We start from the raw sequence: 17,422 nt of genomic DNA on the forward strand, positions 1-17,422 counted from the left end.
AGTGAGAGGCCTGCGTACCGCAAAAAATAAATAAAAAATAATAACAATAAAAAGGATAGAAGAGAACAGACACATGCTTCGTGATCAGTCCAGTCATTGGGGATGCTTAGGTGATAAGGATGATAAAACAAATGCATTACCGAGCTCTGAAAATGTGTCAGCTCTAACTCGGTTGTTCTAAGCAGCGTTTTGCATGAATTCGCTCAGTTAATCTTCCCGATAATCTCCTCAATTGAGGCTCTGGCATTATCACCATTTCTCAGGTGTGGAAACGGAGGCGCAGGAAGTTGAGGTGCACTGCTGTCCTATTCCAGGAAAGGCTGGGATTTGAAACCGTGAACTTGTGGTCCGGAACTCACACTCTGAGCATCTCAACTCATCAATCTCTTAGTAACTGTCCTCTCCAGGGAAGCAGAGGCTTCTTTGTGCGTTCATGGATTGAGATTAACTAGCGACCCCACTTAGGTCTGGTTTAAATGTCTTTCTTTCCAATGCTTTGCCTCTGACCTTGATTTCCAAAACCCAGATGGAAAATAATATTTGCTTCTTTTACCTAAGTTTTTCCTCAAGATTGTGAGTGGGAAGGATTTCATGTCTCCCCCTCTTAGAAGATCACAGAATCCCCTACTGAGACCTGTTTTGCCTTCACGCCACAGGCCAGCATTTCTCCAACTTTTTCTAGGAACCCTGATGTTCCTCAAGAAATAATCTTGGCATTCTGTCTGGGTTTCTCAGGACTCTGGTAGCAAAGGAGGAAAGCTTAGACTAGGTCAAGTTAAGCAAAACTGGGTAATTTCTTGCCTCATAAAGTTGTTCTATGTGGAGGTGAGCTGGCCTTGATAACACTCCCTCAGATTCTGGGACTTAAAACACCACTAGAAATTGTTCTTCTCATCTCTCCCTCTTGTCTTTCTTCCCTTCCTCGTTTCTACAAACTGGTTTCATTCTCTGTGCCGCAAACATGCCCTTTCCAACCTAAGGAAAATGTGACTGCATGAAGCCCTTTGCTCAAATAGTAGCAGAACCGTCAGGGTTCGGGAGGTGGGGGGCAAGGGGGTCATTTCTATCAGCTTCAGGTTGGAAAATCCTAGAGAAGGACAGTGAGTGAGCCAGCATGGGTCCCCTGCCCATCCTTCTGAAACAGAGCAGGACCCTACGGTCCTTCCCCCTCATGACTTCCGCCCGCCTTTCGTCTGTAGAAAAACTTTAGTCAAAGAATATGTTTAATCAGAGAAGTTAGAAAAAGCAGAAGGCAAGGTAAACAGTCCAACAAGACCAAGTAATAATAGTTTAGTCACTAAGCAAAGCCAGGGCCCTTTAGTTCCTGCTCAACGGCTAGAGATCATATTCTGAGCCGTGTCCTGGGAGCCGTCTTATCGATGCTGAAACCCCCATCAGGTGGAGAAGTTAACTACGCGATGACCAGGCTGTAGCCATGACATAAGCTGCCACAATTGCGAGAACTGGCCTCAAATGGACCCTGGAGCTAAAAATTAACTGTTCTCAAAACGATCAAGGTGGTGCTGATCAGACGACCACATGACCACCTTCACGATGCCTGTCGGAGCTGCCTGTGCTGGTTCTGCATGGAGCCCCTCCTCTGCCTGTGCACCCCTGAAACTCCCCTTTAAAAGCTCTTGCCCACTGATTGTCAGAGGGGGAAGTCAGCCTTTGGAGGCGGGTCCATCCTCTCCCCCAGTTGCCAGCCTCCAGGATAAAGCAAACTTTCCTTTCCACCAAGCTTGCCTCTTGAGTATTGGCGTTTGAGTGGTGAGCAGCCAGACCCCACTTTTGGTAACACTTCCGCCAAACACGGTGGCTAGGGGGGTGGACGCGATGATTGGTCTGCCCTGTGCCCACTCCTCTCAGTAGGCAGAGCCTGTTTATTGGATGACAGAAGGGGGGCTGGGGGCCTAGGTCAAGTGCACAGCATCCACTGCTATCTCAGCCAAGTGAGATGACTCATCCAAAGTTTTAGTTCCCTCCTTGGTAGGCAGAATAATAGCCCCCAAAGACGCCCACGTCCCAACTCGCAGAACCGGTGACTATGTTACTTTACATGGCAAAGGGGAATTAAGGTTGCAGATGGGATTAAAGTTGCAAATAAGCTGATGTTAAAGTCAGGAGAGTACCCTGGATTATCCAGGGGAGCCCAGCCTAGTCACAAGGGCCCTTAAAATCAGAACAGGGAGGCAGAAGTGGAGAGTCAAAGCAAGACATGTGATGGCGGGTCCAGCTGTAGAGATGAGACGTTGCTGGCTTTAAAATATGGAGGAAGTGGCTTCTGTGGAGGAATGCGGGGGCCTCTGGGTACTGGAACCAGCAAACAAACAGATTGTCCTCTACAGACATCACAAAGGAACGCAGCCTGCTGACACCTTGATTTTAGCCCAGTGAGACCCATGACAGACTTGTGATTTCCAGAACTCTAGGGGAATAAACTGGGGTTAATGTAGGCCACCTGCTTTTTGGAAATTTGTTACAGCAGGAATAGAAAACTGATTCACCGCCTATCTGGTCATGGGTGTGTTTTACGTTGGTGATATAAGTAGGCTTACTGCACAGTTAGAGATTGATTAGAGAGGCTTCTCTTTGCCGCAGAGAAGAAAAAGTAGCAACTTTGTGTCCTGGGGTCTTGAGCCTTTCTAGTCAGGGAAACCATTTATTTGAGAAAGAGACAGAGCATCTTGAATGCAGCTGTCAGTATAAGACATCGGTTGCACTTGGCCGCGCCCTTCAGACAGGTTCACAGTTCAGGCTTGTTACTGACTCAAAGGAAGCCACTGACTTTCAGGAAATAGGCAGCTTTAAGGAACCCGATTCATAATATGGCCACGTGGAGACATAGGCAGGCTTAAGATTTGGGCTCAAAAAATTGGGGAGTTTATGTTGCTCCAAGGTTATGGGTCAGATGGGTGATTTAGGCAAAACTCTTAACCTCTCTGAGCCCTTCATCAACAATGAAATGAGAGTAATAACACGAGCCAGTACCATCCCACTGGATTGTGGTTAGAAACAGTAAACTAACACTGGTGATGTGACCTCATTATGCAGGAAAAACTAAGTTACAACACAGATGAAACCAGCACGTTCCCACCAGTATGACTCTCTACTATCTGTGTATTACGAATAAAGATAGGGAACCCCTGAATGTTTTTACTGTCTAACCTTGAAGCTGAACCATTTTGCTGTACTTGGACTTGGGCAGTGGAGCCCACTTTTTGAAAGTTTAAGATTCCATTTTTCGCACAAAATATAAAATTACCAGAGAGTCTTAACAGACACAGAGCACAGACTTGTGGTTGACAAGGGGGAGGGGGGTGGCGGAGGGATGCACTGGGAGTTTGGGATGAGCAGATACAAACTTGCATCTATAGGATGGATAAACAACAAGGTCCTACTGTAGAGCACAGGGAACTCTGTTCAACATCCTGTGATAAACCATCATGGAAAAGAATATGAAAAATAATATACATGTATAACTGAATCACTTTGCTGTACAGCAGAAATTAACACAACACTGTAAATCAACTATACGTCAATAAAATAAATTTAAAAAAATTACCAGAGTCTTACGTTTTATCTTTTCTGTTATACTACTGAAAATCTTTTCTGGCTAATATTGATAGGATAATAGTTTGGAGATTGAATATTAGATATTCTTAATAAAACAGTAAAAAGTTACTGTACAATGTTAGTCCACAATTGAACTGTTTTCTAATGTCTGTTTTACCCAAAGCTGGTTTAGTGGTGATGCCTTCTTCTCCAGAATTAATTTGCAAATAGATGTTTAATTGAAAGGACTGATGTCTTTAGGTGATTAAGATTTTGTCTCCACTGTGATTTCCTGGGGCACTCAAGAATGTCATCAGGGGCTTCCCTGGTGGCGCAGTGGTTGAGAGTCCGCCTGCCGATGCAGGGGACGCGGGTTTGTGCCCCGGTCCGAGAAGATCCCACATGCCGCGGAGCGGATGGGCCCGTGAGCCATGGCCGCTGAGCCTGCACATCCGGAGCCTGTGCTCCGCAACAGGAGGGGCCACAACAGTGAGAGACCCGCGCACCACAAAAAAAAAAAAAAAAAAAAAAAGAATGTCATCAGGGCTTGCCCATCGTTGTTTCATAAATATCTGAGCCAATCAGAAGCAGAAGACGATGGCTAAACACCATTCTTTAAATAGATTTATTACACTTGTATCATTCTCTGAGCATACATTCTTTTTTTTTTTTTTTTTTTTTTTTGCAGTGCGCGGGCCACTGCGCCACCAGGGAAGCCCCCATATTCATTTTTTAATGTAATGATTCATGTACTTTGAATACCCTGTGCCAAGGTGTGTATTATTTTTGAATTTTTAAATTACTGCCACTAAAATAATCCAAAACTTTTATAAAGAAGACACTGTTATTATAGTTTGAATCAAAGACCAAAAATGAAGTAGGTTGTTCTTTTTAGAAATCCTTTATTTGGCCGGTGAAATCAGTTAATTATGAAATGCTTTAATAAACCAGTTCAGCAAATGTGTTCTTTTGGCAGTCAATTAGTAAACTGTTTTGGTATAAATATCAATTACAAAGTTGCAAATGGTTATAATAAAGTTGTGATTAAAAATAAAACATCCATGGGATTATAATGGTTGATTTTCTTACACGTTGAATTTCAGCTTCAGGAGTTTTTGTTTGTAGGACGATGTGAAGCAGACACTTTCCTCCTCAACCTTGAACGTTCTCCCTCCCTCTCCAGCTCCATCGTGGCTGAGATGCAGTGATTTTCCTGGCAAACCTGTAACCATCACAGACCTGGGTGCATAGCCGGAAGCTGGTTTACCTCTCTCCTTAAATTTCCACCAAACCCTCTGAAACGAAGCAGGACCCCGTGGGGCTCCTGGGCACAAAAGTCTTTCTGTGTCCCGCATTTTCTGATTACAGGAAATAGGCTTCATTCAGCCTCCAAGATCTTCCCTGAGTTCCAAAGGGCACGTTCTAACAGTTGCTAATTAGGGGATGCCGAGACAAGGGAGGAGCAGTCAGGAGACAATAGTGCAGCCTTGGGGCAGGGTCCTGGCTCCCCCTCAAGGGATGCACAGAACAATATCTTTGAGCTGTTTTGCAGATACTGAAACCCCCATCAGGTGGGAGAAGTTAACTGCATGCTGCCCACAAGCACGGAGACCCCAGACCAATAGGAACCAGAAGGTTGATGATGCCGACTCCCAATTACATCCCCACCAACCAATCAGAAGAAGATCCATGAGCTGACCACGCCCTCCTCTTTGAACCATTGCTATAAAACTCCTCATTACCCCCTGGCGGGGGGAACACACAGTTTTGAGGGCATTAGCCCACCATGGCCCCGCTTGCCTGGCAAAGCAATAAAGCCATTCTTTTCTACTTCACCCAAAAATCTGTCTCTGAGATTCAATTCGGGGTACAGAGACGGAGTTTTGGCTAGAAGACAACAGTGGTTTCCTGGGATTATCTTCAAGTTTCTAAAGAGGTGTGATTCCCAGACATCCTGAGACCTTGGATAATGGGTAACTAATCCTTCAACTCTAATATCCCACAAGGTCGGGGGGGCAGCATAGACTCGCAGCTGAGACTGGCACGTCTTTGAGAGCAGCATTCCATGACGTGACGATGCTTCCTCTTCTATGCTTTTTATATGTTTATCACAGGTCCATATGCCATATAGACAGAATATTTGGGAAATTGAGAACATCAACACAGATAGAAAAATGTATCTTTTGTCTTATTACCCCATCTTTAGACTATGTACATTTTTAAAAAGTTTTAACCTTTATTTGAAAACCAGCTATTGTAGATTCTTATCATAATTCTTATTTAACCCTTTTGTAAAGGTGTTCTGTTTTATGTGCAGATTTTGGGAATTCCAGGGTAAGCTGTAGCTGTTAGAACTACTCTGCATGCACGTGTGCACACACACACCTACACACACACACACACACACACACACACACACCCCTCACACAGTTCTGAACCAGGAAGGTTGTGTTTTTTTCTTCATTTCAGCCACTTCAATAATTTCATCACATCCCCGCCTTCAATCTCTGTGTTGACACAGGGTAAAAGGTTTTTAAACTAAGTGATGATTCCTCTGGGAAAATCACCTTGTAGAATGAAATACACGTCATTCCTTGTACAGAAGAGCGGCGCATTAAATGGGTGGTGGAAAAGTTAGGGCAAAATGTGGATGACGGAATTGCTTGTGTGCAGTAAACTGCAACACTGAAAGGTGTATGTCTTGGAATAATTACATTTTTATATTATATCATGCAAAGCTATACATTTTATTTTATTTTATTTTATTTTATTTATTTATTTTTTGCGGTACGCGGGCCTCTCACTGTTGTGGCCTCTCCCGTTGCGGAGCACAGGCTCCGGACGCACAGGCTCAGCGGCCACGGCTCACGGGCCCAGCCGCTCCGCGGCATGTGGGATCTTCCCAGACCGGGGCACGAACCTGTGTCCCCTGCATCGGCAGGCGGACTCTCAACCACTGCACCACCAGGGAAGCCCTACATTTTATTTTAAATTAATTTTTATTAGAGTATATTTGCTTTACAGTGTGGTGTTAGTTTCTGCTGTACAGCAAAGTGAATCAGTTATACGTATAAATATATCCCCTCTTCTTCGGATTTCCTTCCCATTTAGGTCACCACAGAGAACTGAGTAGAGTTCCCTGTGCTACACAGTAGGTTCTCATTAGTTATCTATTTCCTACATAGTAGTGTATAATGTCAGTCCCAATGTCCCAATTCATCCCACCCCTCGTCCCTTCTCGCCCTGGTATCCATAAAGCTATGTGTTTTAAACCTTCAACATCCCACTCTGCAGTATTTCAACTGATGGGGGGAAGACATGTACTGGATGAGGACATCACAAAATGCACCGATTCCAGGGATTCTCACCTGGAAAGGGTGTGGCCTGTGTCAGGATTGTAGATGGAATTGGAAAGTGACTTCATTTTCCAAGATAAATGCTTCTTCTCACCACAGGGTAAATCATCATTTTTAACATGAAAATGTACATTTCAACATTCTTCTATTGAATTCCATCCACATATATTTTTGCTTTTCAAATGCAGCCATTCACAAGCACATCATGACAGGGAGAAACCCCTCTGACCTCCCAACGCCTGAGGCACACACAAACTTGGGACGCAGGGGAGAGGCTCAGAATTTCAGACAAAAAGGAACCGTCCCTGCTGTGGTGAGTGCTGGGGTCTACATCCAACACTGAACACCCCTCCAGATGTCACTGACATACGCGTACCACGTGGATACTCACGGCTCCGTGCAAGGTTTTTGGGAAACAGGAGGCGACCTTTGCTTCATCCAGATGCTCAGAGATCACGAAGCTGGGCTTGTGCTCCTTGTTTCCCAGCTGCCTGAAATGAGGAAAAGCAAATCTCCGTATGATTGGGCACTAGTTTTCTAGGCACGCGTTTCTCTCCTTCCAGAAAGTTCAGTGCCTGTGTTTCAGAACTTGAGATAATAGACACAGGTTTTAAAAAGAAAGCACCAAGAAATGTCACCTCTAAAAATTGATCTTTCGTTTTGTTCCTTAGCAGCCTGGGTACAAATGTTTCCAGATGCTCCAACGTGGCGATAAGAGAAAGAGCCCCAATGTTTCTCACTTTCCAGTCCAGGAACCAAACTACCTTACCGCTCAGGTGTAGTGATGGATGAGACCATGACCCCCTTTTCCCTCTGGCTTTGAGTTACTGGTTTGATTTTGTCTGTGGGAAGAGGAGGGCAGGGGAATTCGTGTGGGGCCGGGAGTGACAAGGCGCTGGTGGCTCAGACACGCGGAGCTCTGGAGGGATAAGAAAAGCTCGAGACTACGGGGGATTCTGCTTGGATCCCCAAAGATGGCTGCAGACATTTCAACTGAAAGATCATGGTATGTTACTGAGCAAATTCTTCTCGGGCTATTTTTGTCCACGTGTGCGCTTCATGGGCCTGGCAGCATCACAGCATCATCTTTGCCACGTGGTCAATGCCGTCCCTTGTCGTTATTATGGAAAGGGAGCTCTCTCTGGCAATCCAGCGTTTGGATAGCTTCATACGTCTTCATTATCGCTGCTTACCAAGCTCGGCTCTTTCCCCAGACCTTGCGGGTATCCTATAATAATGGACATACAACATGAAAATTGCCTTTGTGACACTAATCTGTGAAGCAGCATGCTTTCATGCTTCTAAAAAGCTGGCAGGAAAGGAACCAAATTGCTCCCCCAGATTTGCAAATCCACTCTCTCTCCCATCCACCTTTTTGCTCAGCACTTTATTTATTTACTTTTGGCTAAGTTGGGTCTTTCTTGCCGTGCGCGGGCTTCTCATTGCGATGGCTTCTCTTGTTGCGGAGCACGGGCTCTAGGCACACTAGGCTTCAGTAGTTGTGGCTCGCGGACTCAGTAGTTGTGGTTCATGGGCTCTAGAGCGCAGGCTCAGTAGTTGTGGCCCATGGGCTTAGTTGCTCTGTGGCATGTGGGATCTTCACGGAGCAGGGCTCGAACCCGTGTCCCCTGCATCGGCAGGCGGATTCTCAACCACTGAGCCACCAGGGAAGCCCTCGGCACTTTTTATAATTGTCTCCTACTAACAGCTTTATCCCGTCCTTTTGGTCCTGGGATATTGGAGGCCTGAGCCACAGACACCAGTGAGTCCTCACCAGGTGTCTCTATGATTGTAAGTAAATGTGGATCCAAAAAGAGAAGGGAAAGTGGAATTTTGAAAATGGCATTCAGGAAAAAATGAACACCTTTTATTTTGAGGGTTTCTTGTTTACAAAATGCAAACACTACCTTTTCGATTTCTTGTGGATGAACTGTGGTAGTACCCACCAATGATCTCTATGAATTTATTTAAGTTATTCTGGTATATTTACGGTTTAGATTTTTTAAATAGAAGAGAAAGTTCACAGGACAATATGACCTGGGCTTCGGTGTTTTTATAGGGTACTCTGACTCAGGGTGGTCAGGTCACTACTATTTTCCAGATGGAAAATGAAGATCCAAGGGCTTTGGAGTCCATTAGGGTAATTATCCTCCCGGTCCAAGAAAGCAATAGCGTTTTCAATTCATAATACTGGACCATCTTCATGTTCTACGAGATGCCTTCAAAATGTCATTGCTACACTAGGTCAGTTTTTCAGATGAAATATATATATATATATGTGTGTGTTTATATATAAATATTTATATATGTACATACATATTTAAAAAAATTTTTTTTTCAAAATACGAGGCTGTCTCTTTAGGTCCTGCAAAGGCTGAGAGGAAAAAAAAGAAAACCTTCTTATACATTTGCATTACCCGTAGGAATAAAGCACTTTGCAAACAGTAAAATGGACAATGCTTTTTATTTTGTTGTCCATGTGATTATGACTTTTTGCTTCATTAGATGGTTTAAGTCACTTTTTACATGATACATTGCCGTGGCCGCTGAGCCTGCGCGTCCGGAGCCTGTGCTCCGCAACGGGAGAGGCCACAACAGTGAGAGGCCCGCGTACCGCAAAAACAACAACAACAACAACAAAAACAACAAAAAACTTCTATCACTCAGGAAATCCTAGGGTTTGGGGAGCTCTGGGCCAGTACGTGGGCACGAAGACCAAACATGTTTATTATACCACATACACATATTCTATGACTTAGCGATTTAACTTCTAGGTATTTTCCCAAGAGAAATCACCATCAATTTGAAGGAATCCCCAGTTATCTTCTTACTACCTGAAAAACCCTTGTCATTTATTTATCTGTGCTCTTGAAGAGCAAGGACTGTCTTATTCACAGCTGTGTCTCTGATTACCAAAACGGTGTTTGGAATGTGGCAGTTTCTAAATAAATATTTGCAGAATATAGGAAGGCATATAATCTCATATTAACACTGTGAAGTAGACTCTCACTCCTATTTTACAGATAGGAATACTGAGGCACAGGGCAATGATTAACTTGCCCATGATCACTTAACCAGTAAGTGGAAGAGTTGGGATTTGAACCAATGGTGATATTTCCATCAAAACAACCCTCGAAAGCCAGCCTGGAGATTTGCTCGACTTCTTTGAGGTCCTTAAAGATGCAGCTGTGCGTCGAAAGTCAAGCTGCTATCTCTTTAGTCATTGTGATTTAGTAGAATATTTTTGTTTGTGGTCACCCACTAACCGCTTTCTCAAGCCAGCCCCCTCAACCCCTCTTCCTCATGGAAGCTGCAATTTCCTTAGTCTGCATCAAAGCTTTTCACCAGTCAGCTGGAAAATGTAATAGAATTCACAGGAAGAAATAAATACCGAATTGGGACCTTTTTGGAAGCAGGAGAGAGCAGGGGAGGGCAGATCTCCCAAACTGCAGGTGAGTTGGGTTTGTGAGGTAGATGTTTATGTGTCCGATGATAAATGCTTATTGAACACCTGCTCTGTGACTGTCCTTGCTTAGGTGCCGGGGATATAAAGTAAACAGAACAGACAGAAAAGATGTCTGGTCTCTGAGAGCTTGTATTCTTGTAGAGGAAAAAAAACACATAAAAATTCGCAAGTAAATATGTATGGATAGGGCAGATAGTAAAATGTGCTTTTGAGAAGATTACCCAAGAAAAAGGCATATGAAAAGCTGGTGGCCAGGGCAGGGATTATTATTTCAAAGTGATTGTCAACACACACCCTTTGGTAAGGTGTCATTTGAGCAAAGACTTGAAGGAGAAAAGGGAGTGAGACATGCGACCATCTGCAGAAAAATACTGTTTCAGCATTGATGCTAAAAATCAGAATTTTCCTTGGGCATCTCAAAAAAAGGACAAGACGAGAGACTCTCTTTGCAAGTCCAGTGCGGCCAGTTTCCCCTCCCGTATTGGAGCAGGTTGCCGTATCTACAGCCGAGCCCCAAATGCACAGGATGGCTGACACTCCAGGACCATGTTGTATGAACATGCCATGGCCATGTTAAGGATCAGGCTAAGGGATGTCGGAGCCCAAACAGAGGGACAGCAGGATCCCTGCATGTACTCTGTGCTCAGCTGGGGGCATCTGCTCACTGCGTAGTCAGTGGGTAGCACTGTCTAAACCACCTAGATGATCATCTTTCTCTTTATGGACTCCTCCTTCCATGGCTTCTCTTTCTCTGTTGTTGTTGTTGTTGTTTTCTATCTCTTTCTCTCTCACTCTCCTATACATATATGACCATGTAATTCCAAGATACCTATAGTTCTTGGAGCTGATCAGCTCCTCGGGTTGGAGCTGATCACCAGAAATAACAAGTGATTAGAGGGTTAGGGCTTTGACCTCTGGGAAGGGGAAGGTTGGAGAGATGAAGATTTAGCTCTATAAAAACCCTTGAACAATGAGAGCTGAACGTGTGGAGAGGCTGGGAGGATGGTAAGTCCAGATAGGGCATGGAAGTTCCATGCTCCTTCCCCCGTACCTCAGCCTATGAATAAAGCCACAGATTTATTTTACATTTGTGAAAGTCAAAAAAAAAAGAGTGTGAGGGAAAGAACTTCTTAAGAGCTACCTACAGATGACCTGGACTTCCCTGTGAGTCTCTGGCAGGACCCAGGGAGGCTGAATGACCCCCTGCTATCATATCAGCCATTGGGTTGCAAACAATGGCAACAGGGCTGGTGTAACTTAAATAGAAAATGAATGTATTGAAATTAATGGGCGGCTTTCAGAATCCACAAGAGTAGAAGACACCGTGACTCAGGAAACCAGCAGGGACCAATGGGCTGGAGGGTAGTTAGATGATGTAGCCTAGTTCTATCACACCTGCAACATGGCGTGACCTGACTATAGAGCTGCCACCACTGGGCGCTCACTCTTTGTCCCACACTGATATCCCTCCTTCTGGACTCACATATCACGGCAGGATGTTCAGTGAGTCAGGTCTCATTTTCCCCTTTCTATTCCTGAGCTGGCAGAAAGGAGGAAGAGAATTGCTGGCCTCTTCTGACCCCTTCAAAGAGAAGCAGAGCCCTGTCTTTATCAAAACTCATGCGGTGGGATTCACCCTGCAAAGGAAGTCTGATGAGATGCAAGGCAGCCTTGCTTCCCAAACTGAACAAACATCCCCGAAAGGGAGCAGTATTACGGAAAGCACTTCTGAATTGGCTACTTTATAGAATAGATAACCTTCAAATTGTCTTCCTAAGTTTATAAGCAAGAATTATTTAAAGCTAGAATCTATGGGAGATGTGTGTACAATCTCTCTAATTTGCAAGAAAAAGCAAACTGTACTGATCTATGGCAAATTATTATGGCTCTGGTTTTAATTGACCAGGCTATCTGGTTTTAGCCATTACCAATCCGAGACCCACTGGCCACTTAAAGTTCTGTATTTGCATGTAACAGAGACCATAAAGAGTTAGCAAAGCTCAGAAGGAGAATGAGTTATAAGAAACAGGGTGTCCCATGGGATACGCAGGTGAAGCTGAAACGTGGCCCCAGCAGCAGGGAACTGGGAAGCTCTCAGGAACCCCAGGAGTTTTTGTCTCTGCCTCTTCCCTCTTGGCACTGCCCTGTGATGCTGCAGACGTGCTGTCTCTTCATGGCAGGCAGAAGAGGACCTCTCCGATTCTCAAGGGTGAATGCTATGGTCTGGCTAGGTCAGATCTTTGGGGAGCGGCCCGATTTTCCATTGTTTCTATGTAAATGAAATCAACCGTACAGCATGTTTTCCCAGACCTGCAGCAGAACTCTGCCCATGTGAGGAGCTTGACATTCAGGTACCTCTTCTAGGACACAGTGCCTCCCGGGACAGGACATTTCATTTTTAAGCCACAATCAAACTTGACATCCAATTTCAGTCACTGTTGGCTCCGAATACAATTTTACAATAATTAAGGTGCCGAAGTACCACTAACAAATCCAGTTAAGTAACATACATTTCACCTTGTTATGCACAACTGTGACATGTGAAGGACAGTGGGGGACACTTTTAGATGAGTTTTTTTTTTATTTCTAATAGTAGTTATTCTCCCCTGGGGAAGGAAACAGCATCTTCTCGTAAATGGGATGCTTTCGTTGGAGAAGAAGGAAACTTTTATTATTTTTCAGCTTTACCGATGTATAATCGACAAATACAAATGGTCTCATTTCAGGTACAACTTGACGTTTTAGAATACATTTAAATATATACATTGTGAAATAATCACGACAATCAAGATAATTAACATCCATCAGCTCTCATAGTTTGAGTGTGTGCATGTGTGTGTGCGTGTGTGTGTGTGTGTGTGTGCGTGTATGGTAAGAACACTTAAGATCTGCACTCCTAGCAAGTTTCAAGTGTGCAATACAGTACTGTTAACTGTAGTCACCATGCTGTACATGAGATCTCTGGAATTTATTCAACTTGCATCACTGAAATTTTATACCCTTTGAGGAACACTGCCCCATTTCCTCCCAGCCCCTGGTAGCGTGAATTTACTCTCTCCTTCTGTGAGTTTGACTATTTTAGATTCCACACACAAGTGAGATCATGCAGTAATTGAAATGAGTCGTCTTTACTACCTCAGTATATTGGGTCTGTTAGTTACCCTGGAATATAGAAATGTCTATTAGCCTCTCTCTCTATCTGTCTATTATCTATTTATATATACATTAGCTCTACGTGAAGAATTTTGGGCTTTGAGGAAAATAGAAAATCTTGGCTCTGGGATCTGTTAAATGATCAGAGAACTGGCATTACGATACAGGAAGAGCCTTCATTACAATGAAATATTTCTTTATCTGTGTTAAATAATCTCTCTAGAAAATAATAATATCAAACTACTTAGCATCAAAGTATTTCAGAAAGCAAGGGAGAGAGAGAGAGAGGGAAGAAGGAAGGAAGGGAGGAAGGGAGGGAGAAAGGGGTTTATTCTTGCTACTTATGGTTTCCTGACCCTGCAGGAAGTGGTTTATATAAAAAGTTTCTGAATCAGACACGGTGTAAATACAGCAACAGTGGGTCTATAGCAACCACAACAACATAATAATAATTAATACTAATAAGGATCTTCTTTTATTATAAGTCCTCCTACAAAGATTTTCAATCTAATTCTCACACTTAAGGACTATAACAATATCTATTAGGCTATATGCCGGGCACAGTGCTAAGCACGTCACCTTCATAGGTGGTTCTCAACTGAGGTCAGGTTTGCCCCCAAGGGGGTATTTGCAGAAGTCTGGAGACAGTTGTGGTCGTTACAACTGGAGAGATGCTTCTGGCATCAAGTGGGTAGAGTCCAGGGATGCTGTTACATATGGTACAACGCATAGCGTATCTCCTCTCAGTAAAGAGCTATCTGGTCCCAAATGCCAATAGTGCTGTGGTTAAGAAACCCTGGCCTGCATTCTCTCCTTTTAATCTTCTCACCCCTTACTCCCATGGGGCAGGTAATATTATTGTGGCTCAGACTGGTTTCAAGGTCACCAAACCATTTCCCTTTTCCTCCTGGGCCACACCCAGAGAGTATTTCTCAGAAGCCATAGGACTGATTTCTGACCAATGAAATGCAGGTGCAAGTGACGACACCTCCGTTTTGGATTTATAAAACCTCCTACTCAGTCCACCCTGTTCTCTCTCTTCCCCTTTTGATTGGCCAGCTGCAACTGACCCAGGGGAGGGCTCTGAGTAGCCCATAAGAGATAGAGGAGCCCAAACATGGAAGGAGTCTGGGCCCCTGAATGGCTGCATGGAGTAGAACCCCCTCTCCGATTCACACTGGACCACGAGTAAGAAGTGAATCTTCAGGCTTCCCTGGTGGCGCAGTGGTTGAGAGTCTGCCTGCTGATGCAGGGGACGTGGGTTCGTGCCCCGGTCCGGGAAGATCCCACATGCTGCGGAGCGGCTGGGCCCGTGAGCCATGGTCGCTGAGCCTGCGCGACCAGAGCCTGTGCTCCGCAACGGGAGAGGCCACAGCAGTGAGAGGCCCGCGTACCGCAAAAAAAAAAAAAAAAAAAAAAAAGAAGTAAATCTTTCTTGCATTGAGAGTCTGTGGTTGTTTGTTGACTCATTCATCCTATTTTAAGTGACATAATTATGATGCCCATTTTCCAGATGAGGAAAAATAAAGGCTGCCAGAGGCGATGCTTGATCAGAGGTTTGGTTCGATTTCTCTGTTATTCTCTTAGCTCTGCCTCCTTGGTCCACATTACTGCTTCAATTCCAGGCATCACTGAACCACATTGCCCTGAATGTCCCATCCTCAGCACAGGAAAAGTATTGACATCGCTGACTGACCCAGTTCGGGTTACTTGCCGACCCTAGTCCCACGGCCGGGGCAGTCAGTGCTGTGCAAGGATGACCTTGGGTTATCTGCCTCAAGCAGCCATGGAGACCAGGTGAGAATGGAGTCATGTTGATTGACATTCCAGCCTCGATGTTGGGGCTACACTCAACCCACTCAAGCATTATGGCTCCTGTACTGTTTGCTACGGGGCTCTAATTCATCGGGATATGCCTTTGGTTTCTCAGGTCACAGAGAACCTTGAGAGAGTCACCCTGTACCCTGAAGCAACAGGGACCGAGCTTTGCTGAAAGTTTCACTCATCTAGGTGAGAACGTGATGTCTAATTGGACGTTTATACTCAGAGATATGACCACCAAGCTGTATGTATCAGACACAATGAAAAGGACTCTATCCATGGCCCTGACCATCTCCACTGTGGCTGTCACCAAAAGGCATTACTTCTAAGTCAATTTCTCAATGCTTGTATGTCAGAAATCTAACATGTCGATCATTGCCTGGTGAGAAAACATTGGTTTCCATTGTAGGTAAAGAGAGAATATCAAGAATTATAAAACCCCAGAAATTCTGAGTGAGCCAGGAGACCCCAGACCATCTAGGGTCCACCCAGGAGAAGCACACGTACACACTCCGTATCTGACTGGTATTGGATTTCTATTCTTGAACTGTTTAGCACAGACATAACGTATTTTCTATTGTATCATTTTATCTATGTGGAAGTTTCTCATTAGTTTCATTCAGCTGATTTAAAGTAAAAATTGGTCTTAAACCAGGGCGGAAGATGGATTGGGATGGCCAGCAACTGGGACTTCATTATTTCATCAAATTCATTAGATGCCATTACCCGAAATGATTTTCTAGAAGCCAAAAGATGTTCCTTGTATAAATCTATTTGGATAATAACAAATGTCTCTTGACCTGGCCACACTTGAGATTAGAATATTGTGATTTTCAGCTCTCCTTCCTGATCAGTCAGGGGGAAATCACTTGCAAAGAATAAACATTTTGAGAAGGATAGGAGATGTTTATTCATGGGATTTTCACGGACAGGGTTGTAATGAACAGTTGTTCAGGTTGATCACTGAATAAAGCCATCCCGGAGAAGGAGTAAGGGGGGGATGATGGTATTTAGCTCTCACACTCTGTGTCAGATTAAAGACAGTCACATAATCTTCCCAGAGACGGGGGTGGGTCCATATTACATCCTCTGGAGTGTGGACCAGTTCTATGATTAGTTGACAAAGGTCACAAAGTAAGCAAGTGTTGGAACTCCACGTCACATCCAAGCCCTCTAAATCCAGAACTTGACTGTTAACTACTCAGCTCTGTCAAAGATAGATATCCATGAACATACTGTAAATCCAACTCGCCACCTTGCATCAACCTTACCACAAATACAAATAGATCAAGGAATCAAAGTTTAGGGACATTCAGATTTAATGGTTTTGTTGTAGAGGTTTATACTCCAGGAAAGGTCATTATCATCCGCCTGGGTGACATTTTACAGTTTTGCAACCTCCTGTGACATTTCTTTAATGAATAAAAGGTGGTGAGTGATTATTATCTAGAGAACAATAGAACAATTGAACTAGAATGTCAATCACAGGAAAAGGTCAATAATCATGATATCCCAAGAACCTTTTCTGAATCTTAAGGAGAGACACATTTTGGAATTCACGCCTACTTCACCAAACCACTGCAGCTCATGCATATTTGTATCAGGTGACATATTAGGGTGAATGGCATCTTAGACATTTGTTTCACTCCTTAGTTTAACACAGTAAAGTAAATGACCCATAAAGAAAAAAATTATTATTTTTCAATAAAATGTTATAGATATGCAAACAATATAATATCTAGTAGAGCATGCAAAAAAAGAAGTTTATGGCATTTTCTCAATGGAAATTGTACGAAGCCTTTAGAGGCAGTTGGGTTACTGAGAATGCTTAAGACTTCATTATATTACATTCTGTAATCTGCGTTTCTGATGATTGTCACCACTGCAGTATGAACAGTATTATGAATGTTACAGGGTGTTAAGACAAAGACCGAACCCCACCGACTTTATGAAACTTTAGTGATTAAACTTGCGGGATGATGGAGATTGTCTTTTCAGTGCTGTCATAGTTTATCCTAATTCTTTCGAGGTTTAATTGTGTATCACTAGATTAAATCATTGTACTCTGTAT

The 17,422-nt window shown here is 43.8% G+C and overlaps 1 protein-coding gene across 9 annotated transcripts in view; it reads right to left on the reverse strand.

Annotated features, from left to right (window-relative positions):
• LOC132598370 (transmembrane protein 132B-like) overlaps positions 1-17,422 on the reverse strand; it is a 265,232-nt gene that overhangs the window by 120,605 nt on the left and 127,205 nt on the right. For 7 of the 9 annotated variants that reach the window (XR_011377962.1, XR_009566477.1, XR_009566476.1 and 4 more), the window contains one exon: positions 7,303-7,402. The exons of the other annotated variants lie outside the window; for them this stretch is intronic. Coding sequence is in view for 2 of the 7 variants with exons in the window: in XM_060310847.1 (XP_060166830.1) it covers positions 7,303-7,402 (100 nt within the window). In the remaining 5 variants the exon portion in view is untranslated. The remainder of the gene's footprint in view (positions 1-7,302; positions 7,403-17,422) is intronic. 9 annotated transcript variants of the gene reach the window in all.

The sequence above is a fragment of the Globicephala melas genome, chromosome 13 (genome assembly GCF_963455315.2).
Source record: "Globicephala melas chromosome 13, mGloMel1.2, whole genome shotgun sequence".
NCBI classification, from domain to species: Eukaryota; Metazoa; Chordata; class Mammalia; order Artiodactyla; family Delphinidae; genus Globicephala; species Globicephala melas.